Source organism: Aethina tumida, chromosome 6, assembly GCF_024364675.1.
Source record: "Aethina tumida isolate Nest 87 chromosome 6, icAetTumi1.1, whole genome shotgun sequence".
NCBI lineage: Eukaryota > Metazoa > Arthropoda > Insecta > Coleoptera > Nitidulidae > Aethina > Aethina tumida.
The window spans coordinates 17,764,679-17,784,818 of NC_065440.1; the positions used below are offsets into that span (position 1 = coordinate 17,764,679).

Consider the following 20,140-nt stretch of genomic DNA (forward strand, 5'->3'; position numbering starts at 1 on the left):
GTATCCGGTTAATATTAAAATATTAGTATTAATGGACCCCAATATCACAGCACTCGGTTACAGAACAGTAAACCGCCTCTTTTGTTCGACGCGACACGCTTTACTGCCTCTTTTACATACTTTTGCCCTTATGAAATACATTTTTATACACTATTTATCCCACACAAATTAACAATGCACACAAGAAAACCGATTGTAATGTCAGGTGCACCGCACGGCACCATTCTTTGACCCACAAGGTCTAACGATTCTACTTAATGACACGAAATCACGTTTTTGATTGCTTAAAAAGCTCCAAACCTATTTTACATTTGTATATATTTTTTTATAAATTTTAAACTGTATAAATTACAAAAATATAGATAAACATGATTAAAACTGTTTTTAAACTGTATAAACTAAGTTAAAAATTGTGCAAAAAGTTCTAAAACTATATTAACTCTATACAAATGTTTTTAACTCTATATATTAGATAAAAATGAAGATAAACAATATACAAGATTGTTTAAAAAGTGTCTAAATTGTATATAAAGCTGTTTAAAAAGTTTTAAACTGTATAAATTACACAAAATTAAAGATTACAAAATTTAAAACTGTATACAATAAAAACAAAATTGTTTAAAAAGTTTTAGAACTGTCCAAATTGTATACAAAGCTATTTAAGAAGTTTTAAATCATAAATTATGTAAAAAAAAATGTTTAAAAAGCTTCAAAACTATCTATATTCTATACAGAACTTTTTAGAAAGTTTAAAACTGTATAAATTATATAAAATTAATAAATTTAAAGCAAAGCTTTTAGAAAGTTTTGAACTGTAACTAAGTAAGCTTTATAACTATTTTTAAATTATATACAAGGATGTTTAGAGAGTTTTAAAGTGTATAAAACAAAATAAAAAAATTATTTAAAAGTTCCAAAAGTATCATAATTTTTTAAGTCTTAAACTGTATAAATTGTAGAAAAATAAAACTAAAGAAGTTATATATTATATATATTAAATACAAAATAAAAGTAATTGTATACCTATTAAAAATATAAATATTAAATCAGGTACACCGCACGGACCCATCCTTTGACCCACAAGGTTTACAGAGTTACTTAATGACCTTACAGAAGTAATTAATTAGGATTTTGTTATTGCTACCGAAAAAAAAGAGAGAGAACAATTTTAATTGAAATCTAGATTTTTATGTAATATAAACTTATTATCCTAAATTATTTAAATGTTCACTAAAAATAGTCGTCAAGGTTAATTATTGTGTAAAACCGTGCGAGGATCGAAACAATCAAAACAAACATAGTCGGGGAGTCCAAAACACAACGTAACCAAAACAAAGTCACAAAACCGACGTCGGGAGTTGCTGAAGCTTTTAAGAGCGGTGATTTAAGTGGATGAAGTGCAGGAAAAGTGTGATTGAAAGAATCGAGTGATTATTATTCGAAATATTCCGATATAAAACTGATTAAATTATCCACCCGTCTGGCCCAAAAGCTTTTAAAAATACATCTGACAATATCAATTAGCCGGTAATCGGATATCGGAGCGTTCCGTTCCCGTTTTTGTACGAGGGGGCAGCAGTTTTCTTGGCGGTCGGTCGCCAGCCGAAAACACGGCACGGCCAACAGGTTAGTCAGTTTCGGTCGGTTACACACCAACGAGTACCGGCATTTACTTTATTATACCATTGTTTTCCACTAATTATTAAAAATACGTACGTACGTCTGGACGCGGGATGATTCACCTGCGATCGTTAATACGAAAACTGTCCGGTTACTTGGCGGTGCACGTACAGCGAAATCTGCGAAGTGTCCCACTAATTTTTGACTCCCGAAACCGATAACCTCTACCACAAAAAATATATCCTAATAGCCGAATCGAATCAATATTGCATAAATGATCGCTGATAAAACGTACGCTGGACCGCGTCGACGACGAGCCGCACGTACGTGCCGCACGGTTCGTCGTTCCTGTCGCTCAGCGTACCGCCGCCGACCGATAACACATTATTTTTATAACATGTTTAATTGATGGCCAATTTACGGGCTTATGTAATTCCGCCAACCTTTTGTTCTCCCCGTGTTTACGACGAATTTCTGAGGTCGATCGTGACGACACTTTAATTCCTTTATCCGCGATTCGAGAGCGGCGGAATCGCCGACTCTAATTCGGCACACGTGAAATCCATCTTTCGTTACTTTTAACGTTATAAAACCTATCGCCGCCGGCCCGTAACCGTATACTAACGAACCCAGAACGTATTGCCTTTCTAAAAAGCGTAATCTAACACGTGAAACTATTTCGAAAAATAAAAAAGCCACGGCCCGAACAGAAACCGGAACAGCGAGCGGATAAATCAAAATCCTTATCTGAATTATTTTGCGATAGTTTCGCGAGTGCGTCGCGATTTATAACGATCGCGAGGTATGCCAGAAACTTCCCAAGTCCCTCTTGTCGGATCGGAATTTCTTCGCGACGCGCGATTTATTTTATTCCAGCATGGAAACTCTAAACACCACAAGGTACTGATTTCTTAATGATAACGGCGCAAAAATGTGTCGAACAAAGAAAATCCGTCCGAGAAAGCATAAACCTTCACAAGTGTTTTAATCGATGTCTTCTAATTGTATGTGTTTCTGGAAGAACATTTTTTAGTTGTGTAAAAATGGTTTAAAAATTTACGAAACTGCCCTAATTGTATACAGGCCTGTTTAGGAAGTTTTAAACTGTATATACTGTATAAAAAATTCCAAAACCGTCTTAAGTTTATAAGTTAAGTTTTAAAATATACAAATTGTATAAAAAATTGCTCAAAAAGTTTCACAATTTGTGTAAAGACAAGATTAAGATGTTTTAAACTGTATAAAAATTTTTTCAAAACTTCATAACTGTTTTAATTTTACATAGAAACGTTTTTATAGTCCTATAATTGTTTAAAATCTATTAAATAATTCCTTAAAATTATTGAGAATTATTTAAAATGTATATATAACTTTTTAAAAAAGTTTAAACTGTATAAATGAAACAAAAATTGTTTTATAATTATTTTAACTGAATAAACTATAGTAAAAAGTTTTAAAATATATAAATTGTACAAAAAATTGCCCAAAAAGTTTCACAATTTGTATAAAGACAAGATTAAGATATTTTAAACTGTATAAAAATTCCTTAAAAAGTTTCACAAATGTTTAGTTTTTAGTTTTGTATATAATGTTTTGGTAGTCTTACAACTATCTAAATTCTTTTAAAATACTGCTTAAAGTGATTCAAAATTATTTAAAATGTATATATAAATTTTCTAAAAAATTTAAACTTAAAATATATAAATTGTACAAAAAATTGCCCAAAAAGTTTCACAATTTGTATAATGACAAGATTAAGATATTTTAAACTGTATAAAAATTAGTTAAAAAGCTTCAAAACTGTCTTAATTTTATATATAAATGTTTTGGTATTCTAATAATTGTCTAAATTCTTTTAAACCATTGCTTAAAATGTTTCAGAATTATATAAAGTTTAAACTGTATAAATGAAATAAACATTTTTTTATAATTATTTTAATTGAATAGACTATAGTCAGAGAAGTTTTAAAATATACAAATTTTAAAAAAAATTGCCCAAAAATTTTCACATATTGTATAAAGACAAGATTAACATGTTTTAAACCCTATAAAAATTGCTTAAAAAGCTTCATTATTGTCTTAATTATATAAATGTTTTGATAGTCTATCAACTGTTTAAAATATTTTAAAAAATTGCTTAAAATAATTCAAAATATACTAAATTTGTACATAAATTTTTAAAAAAGTTTAAGCTGTATAAACTGAACAAAAATAGTTCCACAATTGTTTTAAGTGGATAGGCTGTAGTGAAGGGTGTTTTAAAATGTATAAATTATTATAAATAATTACTCAATATTTTCACAAATGGTATACAGAAAAGATTAAGATATTTTAAACTGTATAAAGTGTGCTTTAAAAGCTTGACAACTGTCTTAATTGTATATTTGGACATTTTTTAACTGTCTAAATAATATAAAACATTCCTTAAAAGCTTCAGAATTAGTTAATCCTGTTTAAAAATATTTATATAAGTTTAAGCTGTATAAATTGATTTCACAACTATATTATCTGTATAGAACATATTATAGAATGTTTAGTGAACAAAACTTTGCTGAAAAGGCCTCATAATTGTTTTAATTATGTACAGAAATGTTTCAGTAAGTTTAAACTGTATAAATTGATTTAAAAATGTTGATAAATGATGTTTTAAACTGTATAAATTATTGCCCAAAGTCTCATAATTGAAACAATTAAGCACAAAAATATGTAGAAAGTTATAAACTGTTAAAAAAGCAGTGTAAAGTATCATAACTGTTCCGAACTGATTGGCGCAGATAACGGGAGGAAAATGTGTCGAACAAAGGGAATCAGTGGCGCCATACAAGTGACAAAAAGCGCAATTGTTATCAGTTAATTTTTTCGTTCGCAATGTAAAATTATGCACGGCGAAGCAACGGTACTCGACAACGAAAAAAAAAAAAAAAAAAATTAGTCCGAATGTATCGCTAATAATTTCCAGATAATTTTTAATCAATAAACGAGCCGTTGAACCTGTTTTATCGCTCGAAAATTCATTTGAAGAATTCCAAAAAGGAAGCGGATATCCAAGTTATCGAAAGCTGTTATCTTTTGTCATTGTTCGAAAGTTGTGTGTGTATGTAATTTTTTTTTTTGTGTGTGTGTGGTGGACTAACGCACACATGCGTGAAACAAATGAATTTCTGCATTAACAAATGAGTAGCGGATGTCAGTAATGGACTGCGATGAAGTAAATAACTATGGCTATCGGGAAATTTGCATTGCCAGTACAAAAAGAATTACCAGCGCCATGAATATTCCATCGCCCCGACGATGGGAAGCGGCAACACCATTCAATACCTTCCCCAAAACGGATGAGCATCGAATAAAAACAAAAACAACCATTCAACAAGCTTGTTTATCAATACATCCCCCCCGTGTACAGGGAAAAAACATCTGACACCTTTCCCATCTTAATTGCAACGTTTTTTCTCCGGCTTTAAGATTGATTAATCCACTCACCTCCTTGTCTTTGTTCGCCAGTTCCGATTCGAAGTTTTGGCTGTCCATGTTCGAGCCCTCTTTGCTCTCGCAGCTCGGCTGCTGGTTCGACAGTTGCTCCTTGAGGGTGGCCACTTCTTTTTCCGCTAACGTGGCCCTCTGCAAAAAAAAACAAGCATATCTTATCGTTGGGAGTAGGAACTGTTGAGTTGAGTAAAAGTCATCATCCCGTCACCTTGAACCGATCGCATTCCGCCGAACAATGAACGTAAAACGCAAAACGATGCGACGACAATCCGCACACCGGAGGACTGTGAAAGGGTTGCTGGACAAATAAGGGTGGACCCCCCCTTCGGCTGATTGCTAATTAGTTATCAAAGGCTATCGACGACGCAAAATAAGGGTAGTGCAAGATCGATCCGGCTGCACTTTGATGTTTTTAAAGAGCCCGGCCGAAAAACCGAGATGAGAATGGGGAACGGCGTCTCCGTCCTGCGATAATATGTATCTGCAGGAACGCAGGATTAATAAAATTAACAGATAGAATTAGTGCACATAGTCGGCGCGTCGGCGTCGGTTTCCTCCATCGTCGTTTCGGCGACGCAGAAAGGCCGGTAATTTTGTTTTAGAATAGCGCTAATGAAATGAAAGTCAGATCATCCGAAAGTTGGTAGTTTTAGGCGGGCAGGACTATCCAATTTTCGATATGGTTTCAACTATTAACTTTATTAACTGGCATAGACGGTAATTCGATTTGGTTAATGGACGTAATGGTGTGACGCTATGTGTGTGTGTGCTGGGGGTGGGTGGGCAAAAATCTGATTTGAATGCACCACTTGTATCATTCCTAATATCGTTTGATCTGGGGCCAGAAAAAAGACAAAGAAGGCTCCAAAATTGACTGTAAATTCCAAAGCATCCCAAAAAACTCTTTTAATTGACCTCAAAAATGTTTTGGAAGTTTTTCAACTGTCTAAATTGTATAAAACTTTGCTTAAAAGCTTCAAAATTGTCCTATTTTATGAACAAAAATATTGAGGTTGTTAAAATTGCATAGACAAGACTGGAGGAAGTTTTAAATAGCATGGTTCGTATACAAAATGACCTAAAAAATCACAAATTGTATACTGAAAGGATTAAGAAGTTTTAAACAGTATAAAAATGACCTAAAAAGTTTCATAATTATTTTAATTATATACAAAAATGTGTTGGAAGATTTCCAACTGTCCAAACTGTATAAAATATTGATTAAAAAAAGTTGAGAATTGTCTAAATTATATTCATATATGTTCAGGCAAGTTTAAACTGTATAAATTGAAAATTAAAAATAATTTGACAATTGACAAAATTGTGTAGACATTAATAGAGGGAGTTTTAAATAGTATGATTCGTGTACAAAATGACCTAAAAATCACAAATTGTATACTGAAAGGATTAAGAAGTTTTAAACTGTATAAAAATTACCCAAAAAGCTTAATAATTGTTTTTTTTTTGTAACAAAAATGTGTTGGAAGACTTCCAACTGTCCAATCTGTATAAAATATTGCTTAAAAAAATTGAGAATTGTCTTAATTATATACAGAAATGATGAGGTAAGCTTAAGCTGTATAAATTGAAAATTAAAAATAGTTGACTGACAAAATTGTTGACACTAATAGGGTGAGTTTAAAATAATATGAATCGTATACAAAATGATCTAAAAATGATTAATGTATAAAGAAAGAAGTTTTAAACTGTATAAAGAATGACTTAAAAACCTTTACAACTGTTTTAATCGTATACAAAAAAGTTTTGAAAGTATTTCATCAGTGTAAAAAGTTTCAAAATTGTCCTAATTGGATATTGGGATAAATTTAAGCTGTATAAATTGAATTAAAAACAGTAGACAGAAGTGTTAAATTGTATAAATCGCGTGTGCGTCGGGAGTGGGTGGTAAAAATCAGGTTTCGAATGCACCACTCGTATCATCATTATTATTAATATCGTTTGATTTGAGGCGAGTCAAAGACAAAGGAGCTTCCCCGAAAACCGAATGCGAATTTGTTACGTTCGAATAATCCCGGCCCGTTCGGAATCGCGGGCATTAATTTTATATATATATACAGTCCACATTTTGATCAATAAGAATATTCAAAGGGTTCCGCGACTTATTATTGAAAGGGTAGGGAAGCCAAAAGGGAAAATATATATTTCGAAATATGATAAATTTTCGCACTGTCAAAGCTTTCTGTTCCCGTTCCTCGTTCGCTAATTAGTTAATAAAAGTTTTCGGTTCTCTAGTACTGCGACCCTTTTGCGATTTCCATTCCGTTTTTCCACCCCTTCAGTCACCTACAATGTCTCGCCCCTCTAACGTTTCTGACGTACAGATAATTGTCGGCATAATCGGCAAGTTTAGCTGTCGATTTCGGTTCGGCACGCGGCTTTTTACTACGAAAATCCCGTGCCCATTGTCGTCTGGTCGTTGTTGGTTGTTGTCGCGTGGGCGGCCGCCAAGTCTTGCCCGAGAGTGAGAGACTGAAACGGGTCCGAGGGCCGAGAATCTAGACAGTAAGTAGGTGTTGTTGAATCGGTAATGTTATGATTCAGATGAGAACAAGGCGTGCCCCCGTCGCTCTTACGGCAAACGGCACGCAGAAAAAAAATTGGAGGAAACACGGGAAAATAGAAATAAATAAAAAAAAATATCCGCCGAGATTCCGGCACTGCACTACGAACTGCAGATATGTAGATGCCGGGAGCTTAAACGGATTAACGGGCGGCGGGAAGAAACGGCGTTCCACATCCGATTCGCCGAAAATTACCGTTAATTCGATTAGCATTAGCGAGCACACGGGCACAGACAGGGAAAACGGAAAATCTAATAATAAACTATTTCAAGTTGCGATTAATGAAGTAACGTCGAGATATTTCAATATAAATTCCCCGGATTGCCGGCAACGGCCCAAGGATTTTCCCTTCACTTTTAACCGGCTACCCTCCACCCGTTCGCTGCCCCGCCGACAAAACCACCCACATTTTTTACACGTGTGTTTTTCTCTGATAATTTTATACACGATTGGCAGAGAAGATATTTTATTGTATACAGAATTTTTTAAGGAGATTTACTACTGTACTTCTATAGAATGTCTTCAACTGTATAAATTCTACATAAATTGCTAAAAAGTTCACACAATTTTATACAGAATGAATTGAAAAAATCTACAGTTGTACAGAGAATTGTTTAGATAATTTTAAACTGTATAAAAATTGCTTTAAAAATCAGAAGTGTCTTAAACGAATGAAGAATTATTTAGAATGCTTTAAACTGTATAAATTCTATATAAAATCTTTTACAATTGTCTTGATTTTATAAGGACCTGTTTGAAATGTTTTAAACAATACAAATTATAAACAAATTTGGTAAAAAGTTCTCACAATTTTATACAGAATGAACTGAAATAATCTACAGTTGTAATAAAACTGTTTAGGTAATTTTAAACTGTATAAAAATTGTTTTAAAACATCAGATTGTCTTAAATGAATGTAGAATTTTTTAGAATGTCTTAAACTGTATAAATTCTATACAAAATTGCTAAAAATCTTTTATAGTTGTCTTGATTTTATAAGGAATTGTTTAAAATATTTTAAGCAATATAAATTATAAATAAATTTGGTAAAAAGCTCTCACAATTTTATACACAGTGAATTGAAATAATCTACAGTTGTATATAAAACTGTTTAGGTATTTTTAAACTGAATCGAAATTGTTTTAAAAAATCAGAATTGTCTTAAATGAATGAAGAATTCTTTGGAAAGTTTTAAATTGCTAAAAATTGTCTTGACTTTATAAGGAACAATACAATATATAAACAAATTTGGTAAAAAGTTCTCACAATTTTATACAGAATGAACTAAAAAAATCTTCAGCTGTATATACAACTGTTTAGGTAATTTAAACTGTATAAAAATTGCTTTAAAAATCATAATTGTCTTAAATGTATAATTGTTTGAAATGTTTTAAACTATACAAATTATAAACAAATTAGGTAAAATGGTCTGACAATTTTATACAGAATAAACTGAAAAAATCTACAATTGTATATAGAACTGTTTAGATAATTTTAAACTGTATAAAAACTGCTTTAAAAAGTTACAATTGTCTTAAATGTAAAAAGAATTCTTTAGAATATTTCAAACTGTATAAATACTATACAAATTTGGGTTAAGTCTCAATACTTTAAACAGTATCGAGTTAAACTGTATAAATTGCTTAAATAAATAATTGTTTAAAAAATACTAAAATCTAAACTGTATAAACTTAATAAAAATTCCCCAATTGGTGCAATAATATACAGAACTAATTAGAAAAATTGGACGAGTCTAAATTAAGTAAAAAAGTTATTAAAACCGACACTTTTATGTTAATGCGCCAACAACAATGAGGGTTAAAATAGTGCGACAAAGTTATTCGACGTCGTAACAATAAAATAACCTGTCATGCCGAAAACGAGGGGGTGCACCGTAAAAAAACCGGGGGATCCGTCGTCGAAATTGCGGTCATATATTTTTTGTTTTTTTACAGAGTACACATAATAAGATGCAAATACGGTTTCGGGCACGTTAAAATTTTTAATTCCCGCGTTATAAACAAAGTATCCGCGGGAGTGGATGGCGGCGTTAAATCGTAATCCACCTCGGTGCCGGATTTTATTGAGGTTTTTTTTTTCCACCCTCAACCCCGTGCCGGCGTCGAACTGTCGATTGCGGCAAGGAGGCAATTTTAATTAGTAAAAACTTTTCTGAAAAGCAATCCTCTCCGCAAAATATCCAATATCTTGATTACTAATTAGGAAAACGCGGCCTAATTAAGTGAGTGGCGTGTCTCCGGTTTTCGCGATTATCGACGTCGCACGCGGGGGCGGGGGCGGTTGGATTGAGAGATCATCGGAAATCTTTTAATTTGCCTTAATGGGCCTTAATCCCGGCTCCCGGGATTTTCATTAAATCGACTAAAAATGGTCCGATGGCACGACGATTGTTCGTCGTTCACAGCACCAGCCACTCTCTGCGGTGACGCCGACATGTGTTCCGAATCACTTGAACCTGTCAATTGGAACCGTACGCGTCTATAAAGTAATAGTAAAGTTTTCGGGTGTGGGGCGAAAAAAACGCCACCCTCTTCTCGGTTTCTCTCTTCTTTCCGTTCATTTAAGTTATTTTTTATCCGACCATCCGTGCTCTTTACGTGACAAAAACCATATGCGAGACGTGAGAAAAACACGAGACAATCTTAAGTTACTTGATAGTGTTTTCTGATAGTGTTGCATACCGGGAAAATCTGGGTTTATCAGCATGTGAAATGGCGTCACTGCACTTTCGTGCAAAACCCCAACCACCCCCCTCCCGGCGTCCAAATTTCCAAAAACCCCACAACAAAAACTCGAAAGCATCGACGTGTGTGGGGTATCATTGGACTGAGCCCCCGCGTCCCTCAAATCTAACGACACATTCTCAGTCAAACAATATTATTGTTCCGAGATGATTAGCTGAACGTGCAAGATCTCAATTTTCCTAAACACGAGTATGTAAGTCAAGGTTTGCGTTTTCTGTCGTACCCTGTTCTGGGAAACGTGTGCCTGATTAAAAACCGTCGATTAATTTAGGTCATCGGCGGAAATTTTTACGTCGGAAATCAATGCCCCCGATTTGCATATCACTGCCCACCTTCAAGGGTGCGTGTGGAGAAAAAAAACGTTACTCGAACTCAAATTAATTGGAAAATGAACTTCCAACAGTTCTTACAGTCTTAGAGTGTATAAAAATTAAATAACTTTATAAGAAACTATACAAAATTATACAGAATTGAGGAAAAATATTGATATTTGTATATAGAACAACATATTAAACTGTATACAAACTTATGTGCAACTGTATAGAGACTGTTAAGAACTGTATAAACGATATAAAAATGAATCAACATGTTTCAAAGTTGTCTTAAAAGAATAAAAAATAGTTTAGAACATGTTAAACTGTATACAAACTTATGTACAACTGTATAGAGATTGTTAAAAAGTTATAAAACCTCAATTTTTATATTAATACTAATCATTACTAACAATATTGGATTGGCATTAATTTGAAAACCTTTTAAAAAAATGATACGTTCGTTCTGTTTCTGTTATTGACTCATACGGCAACACATGTTGGTTGAATGTTACGTTTTTTTTTCACATATTTATTGCCACCATTCGATTTGTGTTTTTTGCCCGTTCACATCTGTTAAAGCTGTCTATAACAGATATCTGCAGCCACAGGAAGTTGGTGTGTGTAAATCACGAATTACCATCACTTCGACGACGAATTTTCGGAACGTCAACAAATCAATTTTTACACATTTCATCACATCGTTGACTTCTGCCCAATTATCTGTTCGAAAATCAACAATTTCATATACAAATATTTGTTGTTTACAGTTTTATGGCTAAAAAATTGATTAAAATACACCAAATTGGTCTTAAAACTATACTGTACTGTTTAGGACGTTTAAAAATGTCTCAAAATGTATAAAGATCTGTTTAATAAGTTTAAAACTGTATAAATTCAATACAACTCACAACTCTTTTTAATTGTATGCAAAACTATTTAAGTATACAGGACTGTTTAGGACATTTAAAAGTATCTAAAATGTATAACGAACTGTTTAATAAGTTTAAAACTGTATAAATTTAATATAAAAATGTTTAAACAATCTTAAACTGTTAGTGAAACTGTTTAAGAAGTTTAAAACTGCCAAATTTACAATAAGATACTTTTACAAATGTCTTAATTGTATGCAGGACTCTATAAGAAGTTAAAAACAGTCTAAATTATATATAAAATTGTTTAAAAATGTTTATAAATGCCTAAATTGTATAAAATATTGTTGAAAAATTATCATAACTTTCTTAAAAGTGTCTAAAAGTGATTAAAAGTGTCTGAATTTTATATGGAACTGAATAAATTGTATACAAATAGTCTCAGAACTATTTAAACTGTATACAGAACTCTTTAAGGAGTTTTAAATTGTATACAATATTGGCAAAAAGTGCCAAAACTTTCTTAATTGTACACGGAACTGTTTACTGATTGAATTATACACAAAATTGTTACGTAAGTGTTACAACTTAATTAAAAATTAATTGAAAATTTCTCATTTTTGCTTAAATTTATTGTTGTATATAAAATCATTATTACATTTTTTATTTCTTATAATGTTTAATAAATAATAAAGTCCCACTTAACTAATAAAATAAATATAATAAAAAATAAATTAATTTCATTTTACGATATTTCACAGTTCAATTAAATATTTATTTACCATTATGAAAGATTAATGAGAACTTTTAACGAAACAAAAGTAAGGTAAATATTGAATTAATTTAATTAAATAAAAAATAACAAACATCAACAATTTTATAGTTAACTCACAATGCTGAAATAAAAATAATAATAACGTAGAAAAAAAAAACATTTGCACTTTTTAATTGTGATTTAATAAATGTTAATTAAATTTCACTTAACTATTGTGGTAAATTAATGGTTAAAAAAAATGGGCATAATAATCGTCCCAATTTAAATTTATGGCATTTAACGGCCTGAATCGAAAGTTTTTTTATTATTATTTAATTGAAATTCGCCCGGCCAAGCACCCCTTTTGTTAATCCTCGCTCTTTTTTCTTAAACCCCGTGAATGGAGCTTATAAAACGAGACTTTCCTCGCGTTATTTAAACAAATTGAAATCCAATCATTCCATTTCCTTTTCCGCCCCGCATTCAAATCCGTCAGCGAAACAAAACCGTATTAGGTGTCATTTGCTTATGAATAGGGGGGGTGGCTGCTGGACGACGACCGAAAAAACAAAACACCCACTCGCCCGTTCCTCCAAAACCCGAAAAAGAAAAAAAAAATGAATGGGACCTTTCTTGCGGCGTAAAAATTCCCTCATTGTGCGTGACATCCGGCCCCCCTCCGGCCGCCCGGCCGCCCCGCCGCGGCGGCACAAGTCGTCCGGCATCGCCGCGAATTATCGGAAAAATCGGGCGCGCCGATCGCCGTCGAAAGGAGGCTGCGATCCTCCACTATTCCCACATAGTGGGAGAACGGATAGGTGGTCCGCGTCTCTCGGAACTCCTCCCACCGCCGCCGCGTTATTTTTTTTTCTCTTCCACCGCGTCCCCCCACTGGGGCTCCCCGCACGCCCCCGCGCCCGGCCACTCTTTTGTGTCGTGCGACGCGTTCCGCGATCGCAATTTCATTTTATTTCGATTCTTTTTTTTTCTCGTATTTCTTGCGTGCCGATCCGGTGGCGGGACAGCCGAAGACACCGTGAAACTGGGGCTAGCCCTCCTGCCGGCGGGACCGCGTCTAAAAATAATTGCACGTACACAATTCCCCGTCAATTAAGTTGTTTTCAGTTGCGGGAGCGTGAGAGTTGGGGAATTTGTGGCGCGATGCGTCCTGAAAATTATTAATCATACTCGGCTGTCAATTCCTAATTTAAATTAATAATATCGATGAACTAATGCCATTAATTGATGACTGAGTCATGCGATAAAATAAGAAACGATTGTCAGTGCTTGCCCGGTTTAATCGATTTAACAATTTAACAGATGAAATATCGGTTTCGTTTAAGTGTCCAGCACCAGCATTGAAGGTGTACAATTTAACCAATTTATTATCCCACTTCTATACTCCTCTTGTTTATCACACCATGAGATTTCATCAGATTTTACGTGTATTTTTAATTTAACTTTGATAAACAATTAATTTAGGCATGGTTGTGCCTAATGGGTAAAAAAAAACAGGAGGTTCTTAGTGTAACTTTAATGTTATTATCATTTTTTAGTGGAACAAAAAGGTCTATTAATTTTGATCGCCCTGTATATTATTAAATCGTCTTTAACTCCTCGAGAGGGGTCAGTCGACACCCCACATGACATATCTACGACGACTTTTTAGCCTAATCAAAAATTCCAACTGTTCCTCCAAACTTAACCTAAAAATTCTTAGGTGACATTAATTAGTGTTAACTTAGGTGTGATACAGGACATTTTTATTGTAAGATTGATACAATCAATATTTTTTCTTTGGGGAAGAGAATGATCAATAACATTTGATCATACAGTAAATGGTAAAATCGTTTCTAACTCCTCAAGAGGGCTCAGTCGACACCCCACATGACATATCTACGACGAATATTTAGCCTACTGAACAATTCCAACTTTTCTGCACACTTGGTCAATCATATTTGATCACACAGTAAATAGCAAAATCGTTCATAAGTCTTCGGGGGAGGTCAATCGAGACCCCACATGCCATACCTACGGCCAACTTAAGCCGCATCAAAATCACACCCCCGCTCCCTCGGAATATCGATTGAGTCGTCTTGAAACTGCAAAATCCACCAAAAAAAACCTAAAAGTCCCCCAACGGCTACTTCCTATTTAGACAGTGTGTCAATTAGCGTGCGTCAGCCCGAAAATTAGTGATCCGGGGGGGCTGGCCGGCGTCGTGAATAATTCCGCATGCGGAAGCCGTATGGATTTTCCCCGATAGCCCCTTTTTTTGTACCGTGCGTCTCCCGAAAAGCGCGGAGGGTCCTGAAAAGGGTTGCGTCGTCTGCATATCTCATATATGTGCCGCTTCCCCCTTCCGCCCGGCCATTAAATATTTCTCTCGATATTCAGTGACTTTTGTTTCCGGCCGGCCATCGACGTTTCCATCGCCCCGGACACGGGCGTCATTAAAAGATTAAAGCCGTTTTCGGAGGCCGGGGGGGTTATAATTCGATAGTCGTCGTCGTCGTCTTCGAATTCTTGACAATTCAACCCTAATGCGGACGCGGAGGAACGAACTCGAGCATCACTTATTAATCCCGCTATAAAATTTCCCTTACTTTCCTCCCGAAGTAGTTTCGGCGTAACAGATTTCTCCAGATTAGCAAAAACGGAAACGTTTTGGAGCACAAATCCGGCCCCCGGAGTCGTCGGTGCATGAGCCACCCCCCTAGCAAAAGGCCTCGAAATCTTAAGGGTTGCATGTGTTGTTTACGGTATAAATAACTTCTTTGTTGGGTGCAATCTTTAAATATAGACAAAACATGTGCGCCATTCGATAGGACGCCTCAATAATTAATATTTCCAACTAATGAACGCCGTATATTAAGTTTAATAGCCTTAAAAAAAACGCTCCCGATGGGATACGAGAAGATCACAAACTCGCAACGTGAAAATAAAAAAACGAACTCTTTAATAGTTCTCGAAACATGTGTTATGAATTTACTAGAGGGTAATTTTGATATATTAAAAACATGTGTGTGACTGTCTTTCCGATGTGTATTTTTAAATGAGCCGATCGGAGTCGTGGGTCCGACTTTTTGTACCCTCTGCCGAACCGCAGAAACTCATTCCGAAGCTGATCGATACGTGTAAGTTAACTGTGGCCAGTCGGGGGAGGAAAAAAATGACGAGGGGCGAGAGCCCTGACCCGGGCCAAAGTGGAAAGGAGTGCGAAGACGTGGCTCGCAAACGCGGCGAGGAGCCCAATTGGCAGGAATTAAAAAAAATATTCATCATCAGTTATAAGCAAATGAGGATGTCATCAATGTATTGGTGTATATGTGTGTACCCTTTTATTTGAACTTCCTGTCTATTAATTTTAATTTTCTTTCTAATACTCGATGCCAATTGATGCTTCGCTGGCACGACGTTCGAGCCATACGCGCACACAATGCAAACAATCAATTGATTTAATAAAGGAATAATTCACTAATATCTCGTCCTCATTGATCATATTAGAAAATTGCCTCATGTCATTTCCTGTCAATAAACCTATTAAACTTTTACGGACACGTTAAAACATGGGCATTGTAACATTGTTACACCGAAAATACACTAATTAAACCGTTATTAATTATCCTACGGACAAAGAGAAAACCGCAAACTTCGTTTTTTAAGTGAAACGACGTTTCTAAACTGTTGCCAAATTCCATTCAATACGATTTTTAATATCAAACGACCAATTATAACAAACAACTCAACCAATTCAGTTCACACCAATGGTTATAACAGTTTTTTTCACATTAATTAATTAAATTAATTAATTAATTATTGAGTTTTACACCCGGGTTGTGACCCCTCGTCTGACCCCCCGCACCGAGCCCGACCCAAAACCGCCGTCCAAATCGAAAATAAACATTTTTTGTTTGTCCGTGCTCGGATCGCGGTGCAGTTGCACAAAAAGTTTCGTCGAGTGCGTTCCGGGAAAGCGAATGCAGCACACCGCTTATCGGTTCATTGTTAGATTGTTGGCTTCTGTTACATTGTAAGAAGGCGATAATTTTATTTGCGACGCGGCCTTCTAGGAAATCTAACTTAATCTAACGCTAACGCTAATGGGAAAAGAATATGTGCACCTGTCCGAATTGTCTTGTTGGGACGTGAATTTTACAGGAAACTGTAAACGTTGTTGTGATTGGGCATCGATTGTTCTGGTGCGTGGCCATTTTTAAAGTTCCAAGGTCCGGATTAATTGTTTTTGTCTGTTTTTATTGCGGGGAACCTTGATTATTTATGTTTTAGAACGTTTATAAAATCATTGTTTCTGGTGATAAAACGCGTTTGATTTCCTTCGTTTTATCGGAAACTAAAATATTTTTTTTCATTTATCTGCTGCGGTTGGTGACCGCAGAAGTGACAATTTTTCGACGAAATTTAAATTTCATCATTAACTTCATGGTTAGTTGTAATTTTTAACTTAGTCGTTAGTGGCAATTATTTTAAAACAAATTTAATCAATTTTCTACGTTTACATGCCTCTTAAGTGGTTTTTGAAAGTTTTGTTTAAGTTTCAATCATTGTTTTAAAACAAATTAGAACTACAAGATTATTTTTTACTTTTTATATTTTATTTGTAGTCAATTTAAATTAAATGTTTAGTTAATTAAAGTAAATTTGTAAATATCTTAATTTATTCTAAAATATTGAAGTTTTCAAAATTCTTCCAAGTGTTGAAAGTAATAATAAATCAAAATACAACTTTTAATATTTTTATACATCATTTGAAAAATCTACTCAGTCCTTAATTTAAGGCAACAATTTAAAAATTTAAATCGAGACTGAAAAGTCTAAAAATATCTAATTAGATACATTTATTTTTTTCAAGTTTCCTTCAAAAATATTATATTTATATAAAATTATGAAAATAAATATTTAAAACAGACTTTTTAACTTAGTTTTGAAAATCAAATCAGACTTTTGATCACTTTTATGTAATGTGATAAAAAAACAAATATTATGAAATATGGTCTTTAACTTTTCGTGTATTTTCTAAGTTCCAAATCTGACTTTTGAAGTTTATTTTACTGGACTGAACAATTCACTTAAATTTAATTTATATCGAAGTTTAGTCAAGTTGAATCATTTAATAAATTTAAAAAAACAACAATAAAACTTAGTCGTAAATTAAAATTAATATATTTTTTGTATTTTTGAATAAATTATCGTTTATTAGTATTTTTATATTTTAATTAACAATAAAATTCTATTGTTATACAAAGTGACACTTTTCAAGGTATTTTTAAAATATATATAACACCTATTTTAAGTGTCATATTTTCAAGGTTAATTTTCTTAGAAAAATAAACCATTTTTTTGTGTTTGTTATTGTTTTCTTAACAGTTTTATTAATAGAAATACGAATGTCAAACTAGAAATAATAAACAGATAAGTTCAGCCTTTGATTTTTAGCCTAAAAAACTTGTTTTTATATTTTTTTTATTGGACTTTATTAGGATGACTTGAAAACAACCTCAATTAGGTGATGATGTTGAAAAATTGTCACCAAATGTTTTGATTTTAATTATTGCTGATTAATACTTTAAAAAACTTAACAATTTTATTAATAGAAATACGACTGTCAAACTAAAAATAATAAACAGATAAGTTCAGCCTTTGATTTTTAGCCTAAAAAACTTGATTTTATATTTTTTTATTGGATCTTATTGGATGCCTCGAAAACGACCTTAATTAGGTGATGAAGTCGAAAAATGTTTTGATTTTATTTATTGTTGATTAATACTTCAAAAAAATCTTATTTATTTTTTTCTTAACTAGGTGATGATGAAAAGTTGTCACCAAATATTTGAACTGTTGTTTTGATTGAGTTTTTTGTTGTTGGTAAACATTTCAGAAAAATTATCTAATCCAGATAACTTTCTTTATAAATTAGGTGATTAATTAAAAGTTGTCACCAAACTGTTGTTTTGATTGAGTTTTAGAAAAATTATTTGATTCAGAAAACTCACTTATTAATCAAGTGAGAGATGGTCAGAAATTGGCACCAAATATTTGAACTGTTGTTTTGATTAAGTTTTTCACCTTAGAAAAGTTATCTAATCTGGATAACTTCTTCCATCAATTAGGTGATGATCAGAGACTGACACCAAATGTTTGAATTGTTGTTTTGGTTGAGCCTTTTACACTTTAGAAAAGTTATCTAATCCAGATAACTTTTATCATCAACTGGATGACGATCAGAAGTTGGCACCAAATATTTAATGTTGTTTTGATTGGATTTTTAAGACTTTAAAAAAGTTATCTAATGTAGATAACTATTTTCATTGATCAAATGTTTTGGTTGAGTGTGATTGTTGTTGGTAAAATTATCTAATCCAGATAACTTCCTCCAATTTGATCAGCAACTTGTCTAAGTTATGTAGACCAACGATGGTAGTTGTTAGTTATAAATTTGACTTACCTGTTGCCAGAACTGCGCCAATAGATAGATCCTTTCCTTCTTGAAGAGCCAGTCCATCGACTGTATCGTTTCCATATCACCACCTCCCGGGGGTACGGTCGCGGTCGCCGTCGGTTGCATCCGTAATTCCTCCAGGTTGGCCAGCTTTACAGTTTTTTATTAGCCGTAACACGTATCAATTAACAGTAATTATCTCGTTCAACAGTAAACACAACATCAATCCCTTTATACATGTGTACCATTTATGTGCGTGTACAATAATAATAAACAACAGCTAACCCGAACAAACTCAACCGCACACCATCACCAAATAGATCAATCGCAAAACCACCGGATCACCGTGTGACGCATCGTTCAAATATCAACAGACGAAGAACTCCGGGTGTGACGACCTCAGTGGTGCCGTTGCGACTGTTGCGGGCGACAAAACATAGTCCACCGTGTTGCTGTGGGGTGTCAGTTTCAAAATGTGAACGCGCTTCACGCGGAACTCCACACGCGGTCACGTGCTGACGTCGAGATCGCCGTCCCAACACTGAGAGCACAGCGGCCGGTCGCCTCGCATCTGCCAGCCCGACGCTCCGTCTCAGTCTGCGTGAACGGGCTCTCGCACTGGCCCCGCCCCCATTGTTGGTAAGTGGCGCACCCTGTCAACATCTTGACACAATCGCGCTGGCGTTGTCTCGCTCGCACGCACCCGTTGTTGTCCCGTCGTCTCGGTCGCGCACGGTGCGCGAATGCGGGACCAATAGTGTGGTGCGGATCGAGGCCTGTGAATTTACTTTTTAGTTAAAAATCGAAGAGGTTTCTTTTGAGTCGTCGCGGGTATTGCCTCGATTCCATACCACCCCGCCCCCTCCCCTCGCGCCTCGCCACCCGACACATATACGTGTACATCTCGGCCGGGGCGAGTTTTCCCGTTTTTGCTCGTCTTTTTTTTTTTTTACTTCACTTCCCTCGCGGACGACTCTGATGGATTTTAGGGCGCATGTTCTGGCGTTTGTTGTAGTTGCGTTTTTTTTTTTTTGGTTCTTTTATTTATTTATTTTTTTTTTCTATTTTCGTTCGGGTTTTCGGGGGACGGCGGCGGCGAGCGGAGGAGCCTATCGACAGGTGACATCTTCTGTGGGATGATGACGGTCGGCCTTGACAGTGATGGTACCATTTTTTTTTTTTTGGATTCGGTTATAAAACGACAAATGATTGACAATTCGTCAATTTTATGTTGGAAGAATTCAAACATAGTTCAAACTGTTGATTGTCATTCAACACTTTTTATATCAT

General features: G+C 34.3%; 1 protein-coding gene across 4 annotated transcripts in view; it reads right to left on the bottom strand.

The window, feature by feature from the left end:
• Positions 1–19,667, bottom strand: part of LOC109597911 (homeobox protein cut) — a 31,955-nt gene extending 12,288 nt beyond the window's left edge. For 2 of the 4 annotated variants that reach the window (XM_049968437.1, XM_049968435.1), the window contains exons 1-2: positions 18,857–19,666; positions 5,101–5,238 (exon numbers count right to left, since the gene is read on the bottom strand). In XM_049968437.1, coding sequence (XP_049824394.1) covers positions 5,101–5,238; positions 18,857–18,976 — 258 coding nt within the window. In that variant the 5' untranslated portion in view covers positions 18,977–19,666. Of the gene's footprint in view, positions 1–5,100; positions 5,239–18,856 lie in introns of all 4 variants that reach the window. The other 2 variants (XM_020013695.2, XM_049968438.1) reach the window with 2 other exon arrangements.
• Between the last annotated feature and the right edge of the window lie 473 nt (positions 19,668–20,140).